The sequence below is a fragment of the Marmota monax genome, unplaced genomic scaffold, assembly GCF_021218885.2.
Source record: "Marmota monax isolate L192 unplaced genomic scaffold, Marmota_monax_Labrador192_F-V1.1 WCK01_AAM20220418_F8-fsc00171, whole genome shotgun sequence".
In the NCBI taxonomy this organism is placed as follows: Eukaryota; Metazoa; Chordata; class Mammalia; order Rodentia; family Sciuridae; genus Marmota; species Marmota monax.
Window position 1 is genome coordinate 21,350 of NW_026694658.1, and position 22,121 is coordinate 43,470.

General features: G+C 38.1%; 1 protein-coding gene across 3 annotated transcripts in view; it reads left to right on the forward strand.

Moving 5' to 3' along the window:
* Positions 1–19,355, forward strand: part of Heatr6 (HEAT repeat containing 6) — a 33,064-nt gene extending 13,709 nt beyond the window's left edge. For 2 of the 3 annotated variants that reach the window (XM_046423143.2, XM_046423144.2), the window contains exons 10-20: positions 4,197–4,403; positions 4,800–4,899; positions 6,670–7,025; positions 7,964–8,086; positions 8,378–8,464; positions 10,867–11,001; positions 12,136–12,258; positions 12,919–13,043; positions 14,181–14,277; positions 15,536–15,740; positions 17,337–19,355. In XM_046423143.2, coding sequence (XP_046279099.1) covers positions 4,197–4,403; positions 4,800–4,899; positions 6,670–7,025; positions 7,964–8,086; positions 8,378–8,464; positions 10,867–11,001; positions 12,136–12,258; positions 12,919–13,043; positions 14,181–14,277; positions 15,536–15,740; positions 17,337–17,908 — 2,130 coding nt within the window. In that variant the 3' untranslated portion in view covers positions 17,909–19,355. The remainder of the gene's footprint in view (positions 1–4,196; positions 4,404–4,799; positions 4,900–6,669; positions 7,026–7,963; positions 8,087–8,377; positions 8,465–10,866; positions 11,002–12,135; positions 12,259–12,918; positions 13,044–14,180; positions 14,278–15,535; positions 15,741–17,336) is intronic. The other variant, XM_046423145.2, reaches the window with a different exon arrangement.
* Positions 19,356–22,121: the final 2,766 nt, after the last annotated feature.

Genomic DNA, 22,121 nt, shown 5'->3' on the forward strand with positions numbered 1-22,121 from the left:
ATTTTGCAGCTCACCTGAATCAATAATAAATGGGAGAAAAATGAAAAATGAATGGTAGCAAAGATACCAGTAATGAAGCCATTCTCGTAATTAAAGGGAAAACTACTACAAGGAATTTTAAATGCATATTTGAATGCTTTTCACTAGGGGGAACTGCCAGTGTGGCCAAGAAGATGTTGCTGTGGGGCAAGTAGAAGCCAAGTTAACCACTAACACTCCAACTGCCTAGCTAAGGGAATGAGAAACATTCAATCTTAGGGGATGAATACAGAAAGGCTATGAGGTCATATCTGATGAAACTGAGTTAATTGAAATAATTTATAATCTTTTAAATGTTTACATTTAAGCCAGGCAGTGACTCACACCTATAATCCCAGTGGCTCAGGAGGCTGAGGCAAGAGGATCACAAGTTCAAAGTCAACCTCAGCAACTTAGGCCCTAAGCAACTTAACAAGATCCCGTTTCAAAATTAAAAAAAAAAAAAAATGTTAAAAGGGGCTGGGGATGTGGCTCAGTGGCTAAGCACTCAGTTAAAAAAAAAAAAATTTACATTTGACTTAAAGTGCTTTACATTTGGCACAGTGGTCTGTCTTATCCATCTCCTGGATTCGGGTCCCCTTTAGACATGTTCTTGCTGTTTATGTTCAGTGTTCACAAGAAATATGGTAAGAAAAATGTACAGAAGAAATTCTTGCTTCTGGAGATGTGCTAGATCCCGCTTAAAGCCCCATGCAAGTCCTGGAGAAGCAGAAATAACAAGCCATCCAAGAAAAGACAATGGAAATTATTCAGTTTAGTGTAATGGCAAATGGTTATACTCGAAATTTTTATAAAATATTAGCTTGGCAGGGTCTAAATAAGTGGTGATTATTGTCCAAAATGAGGTTTGGAGCATACCTCTGCAAACTGATGAGAGTGTAATTAATTGTGCACCAAGCCACATGCTGGAAAAGGTTTGCAGTAGTTGATGTTGATGAGAGAGGTTCTTAGACTTCTAGAAACTTTGAGGAAAAAAATGGAAACAGATGTGCTGAAAATCTTTCTAGTGAGAAATAGAAGAAAAAGTGATTGGAGTCTTCCAATTAGAATACAAACAGTAGATTACTTTCAGGAAATTGGAACTTGAAATGCTAAATCAGTTAATTGGGAAGGAGAAAATTGAGAAATTTTCTTTAGGATTTGGTAATGTGATAGTACTTGGGAAGTTATGTTTCCGTGTAGGAAATGTGCTTCAGAATGCACATTTTATGCTTCCAGCAGAGACAGAACAAATTATCAATAAAAATAACATGACTAATGTAAGAATTTCTTCTGTACAATTTTCTCAGGGATTATAAAGGCATATTATGGAGACACATCAAGAGTTTGGCCTAAAGAACAAACTAAAGGGCAGACCTTTCTTTTAATACCTTGGGAATTATCCTGACTTTCAAATTCCATCATGAATTTTTATTTCTCTTTGAAATAACTATGAAAAGTGGATACAAATAAAGTCTAGATAATAGCATAACAAGATAAGAAAATGAAAAGGTTAGAATTTTAACTGTTATGGAGTAATAAGTAATCAGGTTACTTTTATATGCCCAACTAGGAACAATTAAACTTTACTTGAATGTCTCCAAATCTACTAGCCCTGTCACAAGGTTCAGATACATTCACTTTCAAGACAACCAACTTTGGAAATGTAATCCATAAAAAAATAACCCTGAAACATGTGAATAATAATTAGTACTTGAGTCTGAGGCTATATCTCAGTGGTGGGGTGCTTGTTTAGCATGAACAAGACCATGGGTTCAATCTGTATCACTGAAAAAAAAATTAATATTTGGACAAAGCCAAAGAAGAGAATAGCTTGGTTCTCTGCATGGAAACCTTAATAGGACCTACTCTCAGGAGAGTTGTCTTCTTTATCAAAAGTATTTTGAGAACTTACAAACATAAGAAGGAAGAAAATTAAGATTGACTGAACTATTTCAGCAAACATTTCTGCTATATTCTAAAAGCAAAAAGGTGGGTGGCGCTTTTTTATTTCATTAACTTTAGACAAGCCTTCATGTCCAAGGAGGTGAATACACACTGGCAGAACTATGCACACTGATGTTTATAAGATTGAAAAGTCATCCATCATTATAAATATTCAGACAGTAAAGCATAATCAACAAAATGAGCTCTCTGGAGAGTTGTACCTATTATGATTTGCTTGTACACCAGTAATTTCTGCTGGAAGTGCTGATTGGAACTGGTAAACAGGATATTATGTATTGATGTGAGAATAAATGAAGCAGAACTTGAACCAGATTCAGTATCATAAGTAACAATTTTATGATAACAAAGATACATTAAACAGGATTTAAAGGAAATTAACTCAGAACTATAAAAAGTATCAAATTTTCTATGCATTTTTATACCTCAGTGGGAAAAAAATGAACAAGTTTCAATAACATCCCTTTTGTTTCCATCTGTGATAATCATGGATGTTTTCCTCCTTAAGATACCGAAGTTAATTGAGCGACAATTTTTTGTCTTTTTGAACATCAGTTCATTTATTTCACAACTTGATTTTTAATTTCATTTAGTTTGTGAGCTTCTGTAATTGTGAGTTTTAATTACCTTCCAAAGAAATGAAGTTTTAGTATAACGTCTATCTTTTTCAGGACAGACCAGCCATCCAATCATCAGTTGGCAAACTATGAACTATAATCAAATCAAATCTAGCCCACCACCTATTTTGTATGACCTACAAGCTAAGAATGATTTAGATGCTGTTAAATTTTTTTTAATAATTATAAGGAGAATAAAATTTCATGATATGTGAAAAATATGTGGAATTCAGATTCCATTATCTGTAACGTAAGTAAAGTTTAATTGGAACACATCCACATTTATTCCTTTACACAGTGCCCATTCTACCAGAGCGGAGTTGAGTGGTTGTGACCGAGACAGTGTGACCTACAAGTCTAAAATATAAAATATGGACTATGGCCCTCTACAGAAAGAGTTTGCCAGCACCTGATCTCAGTTCTTGGATCAGCTAATTTGTGTTCATGGTCTTGCTCCTCACACATAAGCACAGTTTTCTAATGCATCGTCAGTCCCCTAACTTAAGTGGGCGTGTGTAATTCTGAAGACTCATGCTACATATTTCACATTTGTTTTCAGAGCAATAAATCTTTAGATTTTTTTTATGATGCCACTCTTCAAAAGACCTGAGAAGTGATTTATTATTTGGTTATTTGAAGATAATATAGTTGAAGGCTTTCTGGAAAACCTTTTTGTTTACTCCAAATTCAGATTATGTTTGTTTCATGTTGAGTCAATATTTAGATTAGATCCTAGAATTGTAACATTGATTCTCTGCTTTGAAAAAAAATGTGACCCAAAAGTGTTTAATTGGCATTTTGGGGTGAACTGGCCAAAGAGGGCACAGTATCTTTTCTGTAGTAATAGATCTGCATTTGTTACCTATATTCTGTTTTGGTTCAATTGGCTTTCATTTTTTTTTCATGTCTGAGTTTTAGTACCACAAAATCATCTGAGGACCAGTTAAAAGTAATCTTTTAACCTTATAAAGAGAATCTTGATTCACGAATACTTTCCTGACATACAATAGCCCATGACTGCTTTTATTTTGTTTATCAGATATTCTCACTACAAGCAATATTATTTCTTACACATGAGAGTGTTTCTAAAAGTTGGATCACTTATGGTGCTCGCTGAGTATACACTAGATCCTGCCGTCTTGTTTAACTTAGAGCACTTAGATGCTTCAGAATAGAATATAAAGCAGAATGTTCTCAGGAAATTTGATACAAAATAGGCTCTTAGGTCATGCATATTTTTCCTACCCTGTGGGTTCTTTAGTTCTCTCTTTTTAGTTGGCTGTATGCTGAATAAACTAGGCCTCTATCTTTAAATTATTCTCATGTTTAGAATTTCAGGGTTTTGTGTTATAGTGTTGCTTATGTTTATGCCTTACTATAAGAAAACCTAATAGCAATGTGATTTAAGGTTCATTTTTAGATGTGGGGTACAAAGGGGCTAGTTCATGGCTGCTTTCAGGACTTGATAGATAATCTCATTGCCTTTAGTCTTCTTGTTAAGATGACTTAAGTACTTTGAACATTAAATATATGTGGGAAAAAGAGACTGTGGCTCCTGATTTTTAACTAACGAGTGTGGCCATCCTGAAATTTCAGACACGTGCCTGTGCTCTGCAAGTGTTATCTGCTATACTGGAAGGCTCGAAGCAGTTTCTGTCTGTTGCTGAAGATACCAGTGACCACAAAAGGGCTTTCACTCCCTTCTCTGTTATGATTGCTTCCAGCATTAGGGAGTTGCACAGATGTCTTTTGTTAGCTTTGGTGGCAGAGTCGTCTTCACAGACCCTAACTCAGATAATTAAGGTAAATGTTCCAAGGTACCTGTGAGTTCCAGAAAAGGTTTCTCTGGTTCAGTGTTGTATAATATCTTACATAGTCCAAAAGTAACTTAACCTAAGAATATAACTAAATAATAAATGTATTAAAGATATCCTATTTGGAAGATTGTACCTACCTGTCTGATGTAACCTATAATATCTCTATGTCCAAATAAATGATTTGCTAAAAATACTCTTTTTGCTTTAGTATTAAGTTGTACCAATGTATCAAATTTTAAACAAGTTATTTTTTTAAAGAAAAAAAAAAGAAAAGGATTTTCCTTAAGCATAAAAGATCTTTTAAACTAAGTGCTATGAAATTTTGTTTCTATGCTATGATTTAGTCAGGCCTATTGATGAGCTATTTTTTTGTGATTTACAGTGCCTTGCAAATTTAGTATCAAATGCCCCTTACAACCGTCTGAAACTCAGCCTGTTGACCAAAGTCTGGAACCAGATAAAACCTTATATCCGCCACAAAGGTTGGTAGTGTTTTAAAACCAATTACTTCTTTATTCAGTCAAATGGAAAATATTAGTAAATTTTTTTAAAAAGTATTCAGAGCATTTTTGCAACTCTTAAGAGATCTCTACTTTTTCTCTTCAGCTTTTCACAGCTACCAGTGATGTTCTACTTTTTCCCCCTCAAACCCCTACAGAAGAAAATGAGATGGAGAATGAATTGTAAAGTTTAATGCCCCTTTGATGCTTCATGGCAGTGACTAGAGTGTTCCTTTAGAATTAGGAATGAGCCAAGTGCAAGTGGATTATTAGCTTTAGGCATAAGTAGAAAATGGATGAAAGGACAGGCAGATATCATCATCTTCTTGGAAACAAAAATTGGAATATAGAACATAACTTCTTTAATGTTATCTCTTCTGAAGGCTCAGATAACATCCCTGAACTTCAGATCCCAAGTGCAGAGTCTTATTTCTTATTTTCTATTTTACTCTGTTAAACTGAAAATTTTGCAAGCTTTCAGATCAGAACACGTTTGGAAAAGATGAGTTTTTGTGTCAGAATTGTCAGAATTGTAGAGCAAGAAGGAAACAGATGTTTTCTGTGACATCGTGGGAAGAACATTGGTTCTAGAGTCAGTCTGAGAGTCTGTAGCACACTCCCATTGCCATGGCCCTTACTGAGCCTGAAATTCCTAACAGCAGGAATTATACCTACTCTATAAGATTTATATATGTTGTAGGTGGACCAATACCTGTATTTTATTTTATTTACTTTTATATGGTGCTGAGGATTGAACCCAGTGCCTTCACACATGCTAGGTGAGCACAACTACCACTGAGCTACAACCCCAGCCCTCCATAAGACTTTTATGAGGCCTAAGTGAGATCCTGCTGTGTAGACTAAGTTCAGTCCACTCCTTAAACCAGTGTGTAAAGCAGGACTCAAAAAGATAAAATAAACTCCTCCTACCTTAAGACCTCTCATCACTTTTAGTGGCAAAAAGATTAAAAGAACCCAAATTTCCTCAAGAACTAAACAAATGGTAGAGATATTTCATATTTATGGATAGGAAGACTCAATATTATCAAGATGTCAGTTCTTTCCAACTTATCTATAGATTCAGTACAATCCCAGTCAAAATACCAAGTCATTATTTTCATGTCAACTGATTCTAAAGTTTATAAAAGGAAAAAAATCCCAGAGTAGCCACATAGCACTGGGTGAGAAAACAAAGTTAGAAGGATTGACACTACCCACCTTCAAAACTTATTATAAAACATTAGTAACTAAGTCAGTGTAGAATTGGGAAAAGGATAGACAGATCAGTGGAATAGAGTAGAGAGCCAAGAAATAACCTATGTTCATATAATCAACTTATGACAAAGTAAGCAGAGATATTGTTTTCAACAAATGGTGCTGGACATTTTAGCCTTAATGGCTTTTTTTAAAAATTCTGGGTTCATTCAAGTTTTGTGCATTACATTCAGTTATTGTATCACTTTAGTCTTTGTTAATTGTGTGGTCCCTCCACCCTTTTTTGTTTGTTTTTCATTATACTGATTTTTTGAAGACTCCCAGTCAGTTGTCTTATGGATTATGTAATATTTTCTCAGTGTCAGATTGTTTCTTTATGATGTTGTCCCATGTGTTTCTTACGAACTTGAAATTAGGTCTGGAAGTTTAATTAGACCTAATTAAACAAGGATCTAATAATTCTTACCTACCTGCAGAGGTAACTGATCCTTATGAGAGTGGTTCCTAAGGTAATAGGCTCTGACTTTCCTTTGACAGATGTCAATGTCCGTGTGTCAACTCTCACACTCTTGGGAGCTATAGTGTCCACTCATGCACCTTTACCTGAAGTCCAGCTACTTCTGCAACAGCCCTGTTCTTCTGGACTCAGCAGTAGCAATTCAGCAACTCCTCACCTCAGCCCTGCTGATTGGTGGAAGAAAGTCCCTGCAGGATCCTCTCTGGAAGAAACATCAGTTAGCTCACCAAAGGGGTCTTTAGAGCCCTGTTGGCTCATTAGACTTTGTATTTCCACTGTTGTACTGCCCAAAGAGGATTGCTATTCAGGTGGGGATACTGGCTCTGCAGCAGGAAGCACTTTTGAACCATCTCCCATGCGACTGGAGGCCCTACAGGTAGAGATTTCATTTCCTCCTTTCTGAAAGGAGGTGGTCATTCCCTTTTCATAGGGTGACTGTGAGAAGTAGGCATATAAAATATTGTAAAAACAAGCCACATTGGGGCTGAGATTGTCGCTCAGCGGTAGAGTGCTCGCCTAGCATGGGCGGGACCCGGGTTCGATCCTCAGCACCACATAAAAATAAATGCATTGTGTTGTGTCCATCTACACCAAAAAATAAATATTAAAAAAAAAAAAAAGCCACATGACATTAGTGGGAGTTGTGTTTTAGCTGTGGGTGGTTTATTTTGGTATTTTGATCAGGTTGCAGGGGGGCTTTGGTTGTAAAATATTGTAAAAGCTATTGTAGTTATCTCAGGTATTATATGATAGGTGGGACAGATGGGTGTAATAGGTATAATAGTTCTGAAAGGAATTATATGATTAATCTTGGAATTCTGCAACTTAAATCTTTAATTTTCAATAAATTCTCTCATTTTGCATCTGCTTAATGAAACAAAATAAATGCTCCTTCAAAGGAATATACTTTTAACTCTGAATAAAAGTATTTGCTCTTTCTATTCTCAGATGTAGTCTAAGACATAGGCTTAGAACTGCTGCTGATTATTTGGATAACATTAAATATATCCTTTAACCTTTTCGGCCTTAGTTTCTTCAGCTGTAAATTCAGTTAATACCTACCTCAAAGGATTACTCAGAGACATGAGATAATATTAAATGAAAAACAATAATAAACTATAAAGCATCATAGAATTATGATATAGTTACTTGATGTTAGCAATAAAATAAAGATTTTGATTGTTTTTCATTTCATTCACATCAGATTTCAGTCACCTGATAAGTGTAAGTGATTTCTCAAATATTGAAATTGTTTTCTAGATACTGCAACCTTGCATTCAGATTTTTGAGATTAATTTCCTGCTCTCTGCGTAGGTGTTGGCTCACCTGGCAAGGGGCTACTTTTCTGTGGCTCAGGTCTACTTGATGGAACTTGGAGAGGTGATTTGCAAGTGCATGGGAGAAGCAGATCCATCCATTCAGCTTCATGGAGCCAAGGTAATTTTCATTAGAAGCCAGATTTCTTAAGGAGTCGTCAGGTAAAGAAGCTATACATTCCTCTATTTTCAATTCTTACCTATAAACCCAAAGAATTGTTTTGGTATTAAATTAACAACATATAGCTATTGATTTTTTCCTCAAAAGAATGCCTCTTTTATAAGAGTTAATGAGAAAAGAAGGAAAATCGCTTAGAAATTATTTTTCCTTATGATTTGAAGTGATCTCCAAACAGAAGTGAGCTGTAGTTCTAATGCTCTGCTTTGACAGTTATTTCTTTTACCTCGGCAGCTTCTGGAAGAACTGGGCACAGGCTTAATACAGCAATATAAACCAGATTCTACCATACCACCTGAGCAGAGAGTACCAGTCTTCTTGGTAAATGCATATCTATTCATAGTTCTTGCTTTTCTTAATGCTTCAGTTACAGTTTTATTTGGCACCTCAGTGATAAAGTGGAATAGATAATATTATTTCTTCCAATGTCACAAGCTATGGTTTATAATCTAGCATGACATGAAACTAACATGAATAGTTTTTATTTGTAATTCAGTATGTAGTAGGATTATACGTAAGGTTCAACCAAGAATAATAAAATCAGTGTTTCTTGTGCATAAAATGGTGGAAAGATTTTGAATCAGAAGGCATAAGATCAGATTTGGAGAGCATCACTTAATGGATGTGGGATTATAAGCATAGTTTCCTCATCGTAAAGAGGAAGGATAATCCTTAAATCATAAGATTGCTGAAAAAGTGAATGAAATGTAAAGGTGCTGGCACATAGTAGGTGCTCAGTGAATGTTAATTTCCTTAACCCCCAATTATGGGGGAAACCGTGATTACTATAAAAATCCTGTGATCTCAGGTTGTTTCTGTTGTCCCTACACTGTGCCAGTTATTTGGATGAGGCCACCTTTAAAGGTTTCTTCTATTCAGTGCCAAAAGCAAAATCAATTCAGTGTTAGTGATATTTTTTCCCTGTGCCCTCTTCATCCTGCCCCTTCTTTTCCCTTCACAATTTCCATCATCCTTCGAGTATATAAATAATGTCTAACCCTCCTCCCTTCTCGGGGCTGCCATTAAAGATTTCATGTAACCATTCACAGAGAGATGAGATGAGGTTTGCTATCAGACAGAACTAGGTTCGAATCCAAACTTCTCTCCTTGCTAGAAAGTGGCTTTGGATGGCCTCTTAACTGTTCACACTCATCTCTAAAGAAGATAGACTTTCTATACTACTTATCTACTACTAAGTAGTAAATCAACCCTAGCCATGTAGCAACTTTAAGTGATATACATTTATTTTCTCACACGGTCTAGCTTAGCCATGTGGTTCTGGTCCAGGTCTCATGAGGCTGTGGTCAAGATGCCGCCCAGGGTTGCAGTCAACTTCAGCATGCCAGGGTTGGAGGCTCTTCTTCCAAGGTGGTTTGCTCATTTACCCAGCAAGTTAGCATTGGCTTTTGGCAGAAGGCTCACTCAGTTCCTCCCCATAAGGACCCCCTCCACAGGGCTGCTTGACTGTCCTGTTGAATGGCAGCCCACTTCCCTCACAGCAAATGATCCAAGAGGAAGAGCAAGATGGAAGCTGCAGAGTGTCTTATTCCTAGCTTCAGAAGCTTCACATTGTAACTTTCACAGCATCCCTTGGTTACTAGGTCAGCTCTATTCAGTGCAGGAGGGGACTGCACAGAGGTGTAAACATTAGTAGGTGAGAATAACTCTGGGTTACCTTGGAGGCTGGCAACCACACCTGTCTACATCATAATGGATTGGAGTAGGGAGGGCCCAGACTGGGCTTCCAGGAGCTGAAGTAGGAGGAAGATATGACTATTGCATGAATATACAGCAAAACCCAGGCCCATATATATAGGACAGAAACTGGGGTTACCAAAACCACAGGTGGATTTGCAAATGAATGCGAAATACCAGGATTTTTATAAAGCATAGAAATAAAAGCATTCAGATGCCTACCTGAGGGACTTTGAAGTGATATAATTCTTTGAAATGCTGAAAAAAGAGCCTACTGCCCAATTTAAGAGTATCCACTGTGTAAGAACTTTTAAGAGTGTCCTGTGGAAGGAACTTTGCACACAGTATCATTATCACAGACTATAACATAGATATCTTTGCCCCATTTTATTGAAAAAGAACCAAAGTTTAGATAGGTTAAGTCACTTGCCCAAGGCTGTAGACAGGAAGCAGCAGCTGCAGGACTTATGCAACTCAGCCTCTGGATCCTGTGCTCCTTGATCTAAAATACATGGTCCCTGGACTATTTTGACACCCTGTGTCACAGGGGATCAGGTTGAAAGAGCCCTAACTAAATGTCAGTTTATCTGGATTCTAGTTGACCTCTGCTGCCTATTAACAAGTTATAGTATCTCATTGTGCCTCATATTCCTTGTGTGAAAAAAGAGATGTAAGTTATGCTGAGGGTTAAAATCAGTTGAAGTACTTCAGGCACTTAGAACAATGCCCAGAATGTGATCAGCTCTCTGAAAACCATTAGCTGTTTTACTGTCATCTTCATCCTTCTCCTCAGTGTCACTGTGGCTGTCTGACTTCATTCCACTGTAGTCTCTTAGTCAATAAAATACGAGGATTTGATTAGTTGTTTTCTAAAGTCTTTTTTATCACCATGGAGGAACCAATGAAGCATTTACAGAAAGCCAGTACCTTAAGGAAACATGTCATAGCTAAGGCCACATGTGGTAGGCTTAGCTTCACTTGGTTCCACTGTGCATCTCAGGCTGTAGTTCTAACTGTGCCTCTTTCAGGTGGTGATGTTCTGGACTGTGATGCTAAAAGGTCCTTTACCTCGAGCCCTGCAGAGTTCAGAGCACCCAACTCTCCAGGCGAGCGCCTGTGACGCCCTGTCTTCCATCTTGCCCGAGGCCTTCAGCAGTCTGCCGGTAGCTCAAGCCATTTTCTTCCTCTCATACTGCCCTGAGCATCACAGTTCAAGTTTAATTCTTTTTTATTTTGAAATATTTTCAGTGTTATCTATAAGAAAGAGGAGATTATTGTATTTGAGTTTGGCGTGAGGGCAGTGGGAACAACAAATGGGAGAACTTTTAATCTGTCAGACAGCTGTTTCTCCCGGTGCTTTAGAAGGTGGGCGGTAGAAGAGTTAGCACAGCTGCAAAGGCAAAGAGATTTCAGAAAGATTTCCTGCCAGAGTTTAAAAGACCTGGGCTTAAATGCTGGGTCTTTGTAGCTCTGGGACTGTCTTAACTTTTATAGAACTTAATAATATTATCTTAAGATGGGAGTCATGTGAAAAATAACATAAAAGTAGGTGAAAATATTTAGATATGATGCCAACACATGGTATTTGTCCTAGCCCATTTGGGCTGCTAAAATAAAATACCATAAACTGGGTGACTTTTAAAAAACAGCAATTTATTTCTCAGAGTTCTGGAGGCTGGAAGTTCTAAGATCAAGGCATCTACAGAGTTGGTGGTGTTAGGTGCTCAATCTCTGATTCATAGGTGGCCCTGTCTAGCTCACGGGGTGGAAGGGGCAAGACAGCTCTTCAGGTCCTCATTTAAAATGGCATTAATCTCTCTCACGAAGGTTCTGTCCCCATGACCTGATCACCTCCCAAAGGCCCTAGGACCTATTACTGTCACCTTTTGGGTAAGGTTTCAATATATGAATGTGGCAGGAGCATAAACATTTAGACCATAGCAGTATCCAAACTGCTGCTTTTCTTTAATCTTCAGCAGAATTTGCATCTGTTTTTATTTATGTAAATTAGCTCTTATAAAAAATGCAAGTTTAATGGAATAAAAGGATAAAAAATTGCCTAATTCACACAGTAGAAAGCTTGGATGTGATGAGATGCTGTGTGTGCCTTGCACAAAGTGGATTCTCAGGTCAATGTTGAGTCTGAATGGAACCTGCGCTAACACAGGGTAGCCTGCCCTGAGATCACAGTGCATTCAGCTCCTGAATATGAACAGGTACTTCATAGTCATTTTGGGGAAACTTTGGCTCATAATTATTTCATTTTGCTTTTCCCTTTGTCACCCTTCTCGTTGCAGAATGACAGGCAGATTTTGTGCATTACAATGCTACTCGGATTGAATGACAGCAAGAACCGTTTAGTGAAAGCTGCGACATCGCGGGCCCTTGGAGTCTATGTGCTTTTTCCTTGTCTCAGACAGGTCAGAGTGAGCTCATTTAGCTCTTCTTTTTCTATTTATAATCCATATCACCACTTGTTTGTGGATATAAAGCTCCTGAGTTGGGCAGTAAAGGAAATTAACTTTTTTTGTAATCTGATTTCTTTAATTGCTACAAAATTTTGGTAATGCCTATAGTTCATTTATTTCAAATTACTTAGCACACCACCTGGGACCTAGGTATTCAGTGAATGCTTATGAGTGGCTATGAGACAGTACCATGTGATAGTAATAATTTAGAAAGCTGATGGTTTTACTAAGAAAGAAATGAAGTTCTCCATCACTCTTATTTGTGATCTTCTCACTGAGAAGTTTCTAGTGAATAGGGTGTGTTTTGGAAATGTATTTTATTGTCAGAACAACACTTCCTGAAGAACAGAATTCACAGATAACTGTCACAGGCCAGGTTGTAAGGCATTCACAAGAGCTCAACCACAGTCTGATTGGGTGTCCATGGCATGAGTATCTTGAGTATCCAAATTGTAACATTAATAAAATAGTAAATGAATTGATTGAGTAAATGAATTTTGATTTTGAATCAAATTTTGCAATAAAGGTTGTAGCTTTGTATAAAATAAATTTGAGAATTTCAGAAGCAGCATTGTGAACTCAAAGTAATGCAGTGTTTGGTTCATCTTACAGGATGTCATATTTGTTGCAGACACAGCAAATGCCATACTGATGTCACTTCAAGACAAGTCTCTGAATGTCCGTGCCAAAGCAGCCTGGTCCCTGGGCAACCTGACAGACACTCTGATTGTCAACATGTAGGTGACTCAGCCTGTTTTCCCTGGGTGACTTCTAAGGTGGAGGTCCCAAGAGAGTATCTTTTATCCCTACTATGAGAGAATTATTAGTAATTCCCCCATATCATCAGTCTTACTGATTTATTTTGTTTTATATTCCTTTAAATAATAAGATTAATTAGCTGCTCTTAACACATATTGGGAATTCTGTGTACAAAATATACATAATATTTTATATGTATTTGTATGTATAAAATATATATGTATTAATTATATACGTAAAAATTACATGTATAAAAATACTGTATGCTGATATAAAAAAATATATCCACATTATAGAAAATATAAAAATAGAAATCCAAAACCTTAGTAATGGTTACTCTACTTTTAAAATATAATGTTTATATTTTTATAAATAATATATTCACAAGTTAAAAAAGATTGAAACAGTACAAAGGCATATTCAGTATAAAACCTATCTCCTACCTGAACACCCACATCCCCCTTCTCAGAAATATTTGTTGTTATTCGTACACAGGTATCCTGCTTTTTATCTCTTAACCCTGTAAAACTGATGTGTAAGTCACATGTATAAGCATTCTCCATTATTGGCTTCTAATAAGTACTTATTTTTTATTTGGTCATTGCTATGTGATGAATTTTTAACCCACTATGCCTAAGCATTTCTTTTAGACTTTAGGTTTGTAGGCTTCTGTCCACAGTGAACATTTTTGTGCATAAAATTTCCCTTTTGAGGTATTCCCTTTGGATACATTCCTTGGTATCGAACTGCTGAGTCAAGAAGTACATACTGAAACAGGCACAGTGGCACATGCCTGTAATACCAGCTACTCAGGAGACTGAGGCAAGGGGATCTCACGTTCAAGTCTATCCTGGGCAATGTCTCAAAAACTAAAAAGGGCTGGGGATGTAGCTCAGTGGTAGAGTACCCCTGGGTTCAATCCACAGAAACACTAGGAAAAAAAGAGAGCAAGAGAGAGATACATACATCCTGTAAGTTCTTGCTGTGATCTGAACAGCTTTGTTAAGCTGTTTTCTTACAGTTTTTGTAGTTATACTAAGTGAGTATATTTTTATATGTACATATTTAAGTGGGGTTTACCTTTTAACCTATTTTGTATGCTTTGGGTGGTACAGGGAAATACCAGACCCAAGTTTCCAAGAAGAGTTCTCTGGTCTCCTGCTCTTAAAAATGTTGCGGTCAGCAATAGAAGCCTCCAAGGACAAGGACAAGGTAAACTAAGAACAACACCTAGTATTTCTTGTTTAAATACTTGGGTGTTTATAGTCGTACCATAGCTGGTAGCTCAGTGTGATGTGAAGTTCCTCAAACTGTCACAGCAAATGTCTCCTCTTCAAAGGGGGTGGAAAGTATACTCAGGATATAACTAGGCCCCCTCTACACTTGTACAGTTTCTTTATTGTCTCTAATGTCATGAAAAATATCAGAGCCCATTGTAATATTACATGATATACTCATATTTTTTCTAACATTGTTCTGTTATTTCCCAAAACATTTGTAAGTGGAATTGACAAATCAAAAAGATGAGGAGCCCCTGGCTTTGAATATCTCCTATTACATAATATAAACTCAAAAAGCATAGGCCTGGGCCTTAGGTCAAGTGGACATGGATTCAAGTCCTGGATTCCCCTTTTATAGTAGGTGACTCTGGTGTGTTCTTTAGATTCTCTGAAGTTCAGTTTTCTCACCTGGAATATGGGAGTCATTGCATATACTTCACTAGACTCTGAGGTGCCTTATGGTAAAGCACCTAGCATAGTACCTGACCCAGACCAATGCTTTATTTAGTACAGTGGTTCTGAGAACCTAGTAATCACCTGAGAAGCCCTGCCTCAAAGTAATTCAATCAGAATTTTTGGGTTAGAGTCCAGGAAATAGGTATTAAAAACAAAAACAAAACCTTGGATAATTCTAGTATGTTGCAAAAATTAAGACATTCAGATCTAATAGAAAATACTGGGCTGGAGTGATGAAGCCTAGCTTCTCCTTCTAGCCTTGCTGCAAAGCAGCCTGGTCCTGTTGTCTTGGGCCTGGTGCTCCATCTCTATAAGGGAAGACAGACCTCTCTGAAGTGCAGTCTAGCACCAGCAATCTAGGAGAGGAGCTGTATAGACCTCATCTTTCTGATGGCTCAGAAAATTAACCAGATGTGACCTTGCAGAGTTCCAAGGACTTGCATCCTTACAGGAGGTACATTTCATTAGTCTTCCTGCTTTGAGAAATCTAGTGTCTCCTGGGTTTTTTTTTTTTTTTGAGAATTTTAATATTTATTTTTTAGTTTTCGGCGGACACAACATCTTTGTTTGTATGTGGTGCTGAGGATCGAACCTGGGCTGCACGCATGCCAGGCGAGCGCACTACCGCTTGAGCCACATCCCCAGCCCTCTCCTGGGGTTTTTAAAGCAAAAATTATATTTTCTGAAACATCTCTGGCAAAACAGATTTCTAAGGCTTTTACATTTTATTGTAGGTAAAAAGCAATGCAGTTCGGGCCCTTGGAAACTTGCTTCATTTTCTGCAACCTTCTCATATAGAAAAACCCATATTTGCTGAAATTATTGAGGAGTCTATCCAGGCTCTGATTTCTACTGTTCTGATCGAGGCTGCCATGAAAGTTCGATGGAATGCCTGTTACGCCATGGGAAATGTGTTTAAAAATCCTGCCCTTCCTCTTGGTAAGAAGGTTTCCCTCTTCACTCTAGCAGACAAACTTTTTTTTCACAATGTTTTTTGTCACAGTATTAGAAAACAATGGAACCCCAAATTGGGGGCAATGGCAAAATAAATTATTGTATGCATATGCAACAGAATATTTTGTTACCATTTAAAATTACATTTTCAAAATTTTTTTTTATAAACTGGGAAAATAATTCTAAGTTTTTGTAACAAAAACTAAAGCAGAATATTAAATACTTTCTATAGTAAAATCTCAACAGATGGGTAGAGAAAAGAGGAAAAGGAAATTGACCTAATTATGAATACTGGTTGCCTCTGAATGGAATAATGAGTAGATTTGTTTTCTGTTTTCATTTTCTAAGTTTTCTACAATGAACATATATGGTTTTAACAGTCAAGAAAAATATCAAAAAAATGGAATGGGAAAAAAGGTACAAATATGAAATCCTGTGAGCCCTCGGAACAGAGGTAGATGCCTCATCTAAGGAGGGTGTCTGTCAGTCATATCATCATAACATGACATGTAGCAGGAAATACCATTCAGGGCCAGCAGCTGCTTAGGTGTATGGATTATAGCCCCAGACAGCACTCACTTTGAAGGTCAGCATTTGCCTTATACGTCTGTCTCTCTGACAAAATTTGAATCTAAAAATATGTTCCTAGAGAGGAGGAAATCCTCTCAGCCTGCAGAGCCTTCATCAAGTAAGGGGACCAGAGGGAGCTGGTAGAGAAGTAGCCTCATGACATTTTCCATTGAGGAGATAGAGCTATCAGCAACCACAAAAGGAAAATGAGACAGGAAACTGACTAGAGATGGCATTGGAATGGTGATATTCAAGGACCTCAAACAGTGGTCCATTGTAAATAGCAATAGCATCCACAAATTGGAAAGGGCCTATTTGCCTGTCTTCAGAGGCAACAAAGAATAAGGAAGGGCTGGGAGACTTAAAGAAGCTACATTCTACTTCAGGCTGGTCTTGAAGAATAAGGACACCCCAAAACAAAGGTAACTGGGGAGGAGGGAAGCAGGAAGATTTTTCTGAGCCTATGGGAATAGAAGAAAAAAATCTTGAAATTAGAAGTTTTCTTTTTCTTCACAATAAAATGCAAAAGTTGCTATGGCCAAAGCAATGTGTGTATGCTAATCTGGGCGAGGAAATATTCTTTTTGCTAGCATGAACAGGGCTGCTGCATACAGTTGTATGGGTTGTATACTGCTCAACAACGTCCAACTGAGAGGACAGGTAGGGCTGCAATTCATTCAATGGTCCTTCCAAGTCTTGCCCCTTTGGAGAAAATCTTCCTAGAGAAGAAATCTTTTTTGAATCAGCCAAAGTCCTATGTTGGGTAATAGAAGTCCTAAGCATGCTGCAGGCTGGGCTAGGTGAAGAGGGAGGTTTGGGGGTCAGTATCCAGTCACTTACCTAGGATCCCACCATTATTCACTCACCACTCTGATCTTACGGGATTATTATTAGAAATAAATGGGCACATTTGGTGACTATCTGGAGCACTAGTGTGCATGCCTTCTCCACTGCCCCCCCCCCAACTTATTTTTATACCTTTAATGGTCTTAATGACGATATTCTTCCTAGGGACAGCCCCATGGACCTCCCAAGCCTACGATGCCCTGACGTTTGTTGTAACATCATGCAAGAACTTCAAAGTGCGTATCAGATCTGCCACTGCCCTTTCCATCCCGAGCAAGAGAGAGCAGTATGGGTCTGTAGAGCAGTATGCTCAGATCTGGAACGCATTGGTCACTGCCTTGCAGAAGAGTGAAGACACCACAGACTTTCTGGAATTCAAGTACTGTGCCAGCCTACGGACCCAGATCTGCCAGGCACTGATTCACCTCTTAAGCTTGGCCAGCGCCTCAGACCTGCCCTGCATCAAAGAAACCCTTGAACTGAATGGAGATATGGTCCGGTCCTATCTCCTACAGTTTTTAAAATCCGGAACAGAGGGAGATGATCCTGGAGCAGCCCATAGCCCACAAGAAAGATACCAGATGGTCAAAATGGCCCTGAAGCATATAAGCAGTATACAGGCACTAACTGGGGACACAGCCAGAAGAGCTATCATGGACTTTTTAGAAAATATTTTGACTATTTATTTTGATGCCTTTGGGTCACAAGTGACACTTCTAGAGTTGTCAGATCGGTGACTATTCCACCATACTTTCCAGATGTCAAACATGGTCATAAGAAGATGCAAGCTTGAGCATAGGTTATGTGGGATTTAATTTTAACAGACAGGAACAGTTTATCCACTATTTATTTAGAATAGGTTAGCAGCTATTTGATGTCTTCTCAAAGGGCTCAGCTGCTTTGGAGAGTGGCTGCACTGCACTGGTCATGGTCAGGGTATTGAAAGCTCTAACCTGTGCAACCCGTACCCCAGGCATCAGGTTGTAGTGTTGGCTGAGCACACTGGGAAATTGTGAAGGGTGTTTAGTCTCAGAAAAAGGAAGGAATTAGAATGTTGTGTATCTCCAGGAACTTTTTTATTTTATAATAAGCTAATGAAAATGGTGTGGCCACAATCTCCTGTTCTGGTCAGGTCACACTTAGAGAAAGCTTTGAGCAGATCAGATGCTTAGTCAGTCTGCACTAGAACAACTGCATCAGCTGATAAAATCCTGAAAAAGTTCCTCTTAGTAAGTAGTTGCTGTGCCAGGCTCCCCCAGTGCCAACCTCAAGGATCCCCTCAGCCTCTCCACGATTCAGGGGCCAGAGTGAACTCCTGGCATGCAGGAGCCCTGGCCTAGGCCACAATACCGACTCCTATGCAGATTATCTTTTGAGAAGAGTAGCCTCAATTTATGGTGGTTTTTCCACCTTTTAATTTGTGCCTTCAAAAATGATTACTTGTGTAATTTCAGTGGTTGAATAGAAGGGTTTTTAAACTATATTTTGATAATGCCCAAGTAGTGGTGAAAGTCATTTCTCACAGAACAATTATTTACATTTAGATTTTGCATTTGTCTTTTGCCTGCCAACAATTTATTAGAATTTATTTCAAAAAGGAACTTAGGGACATTTAAAAACCAATTAAAATATTCCACAATTACTTTTGACCTAAGATAAATAAGAATCAAGATGTAGAGAATGGGCTCTGGTGATCTAGTACTTAATTACCATTTAGATATTTATTTTAAGGGTTTATGTTTTCAGTTTTTCTCTTTGTCTTTGAGTTGCTCTTTTCTGTCCTTTAACATGTTGTTCAAAACTGCTACTGAGGCAGTGACAAGGGGACACAGCACTCAGATTTCCTAAAGTCTTCATTTTCCACTAGTAGAGAATTAGTTTCCAAAGAATTAGACCACAGGCATAGTGAAAACACAAAAGAACATTTTTTAAACTTAACCTTCTTTGGAGATGATTCTGAATATGGATTGCTGTAGAGGACCCAGGAGACTGAATCAAACCTGTCCTGACCTACAGGAATTCTGACTCTTCTCAAATCTTGGAACTTCTTTGTCTTTAATACATTAAATGGCAGCTTCTTGACTTGCACTTTTAAGTAAAAATGTGGCTTATATACCTTAATGGCCTGGGGGTTTTTTGAGCTTTTACTGGTGGGTTTCTTGATAAAATATTTATGAAATGTCATTCTTATCTTTTGCTTATTTCAAACAAAATCTCCTTTATTTATATCTTTTTTTTTTTTTTTTTTTGAACCTGTAGTTTCTACAAAGGTTTCCAGGCCTGATATGGATGTTCGTGTTTACATAAAGGGAAAGAAAAGATTAAGCATCTCTAGAAATTCCAGGAGTTGGGTCTGGGCATCAGTCTCAAAGGGATGCTGCTTTTCTTACTGAGGCCTCCTGCGCGTGCATCAGAGGGCAGACACCTGTCAACACCTTGGGCTGGTGCCTCAGTAACACTACTAGTACTGAAGCCACCCAGAAAATAGAGTTAGAACTTACTTTAATGCAAAAAGCCCTGCTGATTCAGAATTCTAATTCAAACATTAAATTCTAGGCTGGGGATGTGGGTCAGTGATTCAGAGTTTGCCTAATATGCATAAGATCCTGGGCTCAATCCCCAACACCATAAAGAAGTTTTTTAAAATGTTATACTCTGAAATTTGTTTTGATATTTAAAAGAAAGATTGGAGCTACAATGGCTGGAGCCTTCTTCATTAGATGGACAGCATTGAGACTCATCTTCGAACCTTTTCTGAGATCAATATAAAACCTGCTAACTGCCACTCTCTTCTAAAACTCTAGAAAGACATCCATGTAACCCCGCTCTGTGATATTAGTCAGTAGTGAGGCGGGTGTCCTACAGAGATGAGAGCAGATTGAAACCTCCTCTTGAACATAGAGACAAAGACTTCCTTGATTTTGGTAGTCATAGGTGAATGTTGACCAAAGTGGCACCACACCATCTTTCCAACCTAAGAGCGTAGTGAGTTACTTTGGTTCATTCAGCCTTTACTTCATTAAAATGGCAGTGACGAAGAGCTGGGCTTAAACCCAGGCTCTGTAGATTTCTGTCTGTGGAAGTTCCCTAACCTCTTGTGTCTTAGTCTTTTATCTGTGAAATGGAGATAATGGTATCTTCTTTGTAATGATGTTAAAATGATTAGATTAATCAATACCTGGAAAGTTCTTAGAACATCTCTGGCGCTCAATAAATATCAAACATTTCTTTCCTTGCATTTTTGGTGTCCTGGGCAGAGATACTGCCAACATTCCAGCAGTCTCTGTGAGGACAACAGCTGGATTCCCTCAGCTGTACTTTTAGGTGAGGCGATAGCTGGGATGTCTCGGGAACCTGGATCCATCAGTGGAGAGGCACCACCACAGGATTTCCAGTCTGCCAATAAGAGCCTCAGTACTGTCCCCACAAGTTCCTCAAGGGGAAGCAAGGGATAGGCCACATTGACCCTTTTTCTGCTTCTGCCTCTTCACCCATCCCAAGAGCCAGTCTTCAGAATCTACAGATCCAGCTTGTACAAGCTCCAAAATTACACCCAGTTTTAAAGGACAGCTCTGCTACTTAATAACTATGTCCTCTGGCAAGTTATCTCTAAAGTGGGGCTAACAGTTTCTCACAGAGTTGTTCAGAAGCAAGTAACACAACATGAGAAGCACCTCGTTCAGGCCTGGTAGGGGCCCCTTGCTGCTCTTTTTTTGGCATCCTCCTTGGGCTGGGATGTCTCCATCAGCACACTGGGGGGGAACCTTGAGGAAGGAAGGAGGTCTGGCTGCTTCCAGTGCACACCTTGAGTCCTCAAGCCTGAGCTAAAGGGTCCTTAGCTCCACTGGATGACATTGTGCCAGGGTTAGCGGGGGGGGCAAGTATCAGATAATGATTGTATGTGCATTTGTCATTTCTGTCCACATCCCTGAGGACCACCACCACCATCAGGAGCAGAGGCTTACGGTTATAATGGGAGAGGAGGACATTGGTGGAACACCCTCTCTGGGAGTGTCATGAGAGCTGTTGCTCTCTTCCACCCCATGTCCAACTAGGATTTACTAAAGAAATGCAGGCAAGTTCTATTAATAAAATGCTATCACATTAATTTAAAAATGCTATCACACCAAATTGAAAAAGCCAAACAGTCATTTTTATGGATGCTACAAGAGTATAAAAAATATTGTCTTTTTCCAAGCAAAATTCCTTTTAAAACAATAAGGAATTTAAAAGATACTTCACCAATATAATAAAACATATCTTAGCAGTGACTTCTCCTTTAAAAACTCAGAATCAAAATAAGCAAACCTAAGTGTCATTACTGTCTCCCAATATTGTACACAATTTAATAGCCAATGTGATTAAATAAGCCAAAAATAAAATTTAAAAAATTTTTTCAAGCAATTCCAAATTATCATTACATAACACCAGCCTGAGAGACTGAATTCACAGATGATTATGTGCAGAAATGAAGAAAGTAAATCAACTCAGAAAATAATAGAATAAATAGAAACAAACAGTAAAACATAACTGCTTTCCGAGGCAGTCAAAGAAGGAAAATCAAAACTGTCTTTCTAGCCAGAAGACCAGTCTTTCTTCTCACTACTGGTCACCCTTAGCCAACAGTATGCCAGGGAAAAATAGGACTAAGTGACTAAGAATATTTTGGAATGAATTAAAACCATTCATTAAAAATGAATCACTGGTACTCAAAAGATGGGCTCTAATTTGTGCTTTACAGTGAATGGTCATAACTAATATCTATTGGCTACTTTTTATTTGCCAAATATTGCAAAATTTTTCTTAGCTGCTTTATCTTAATGCATTTTTTAAAATATTTATTTTTTACTTGTAGGTGGACATATATCTTTATTTTACTTTTTTTATGTGGTGCTAAGGATCAAACCCAGGGTCTGACGTGTGCTAGGTAAGCGCTCTGCCTCTGAGCCA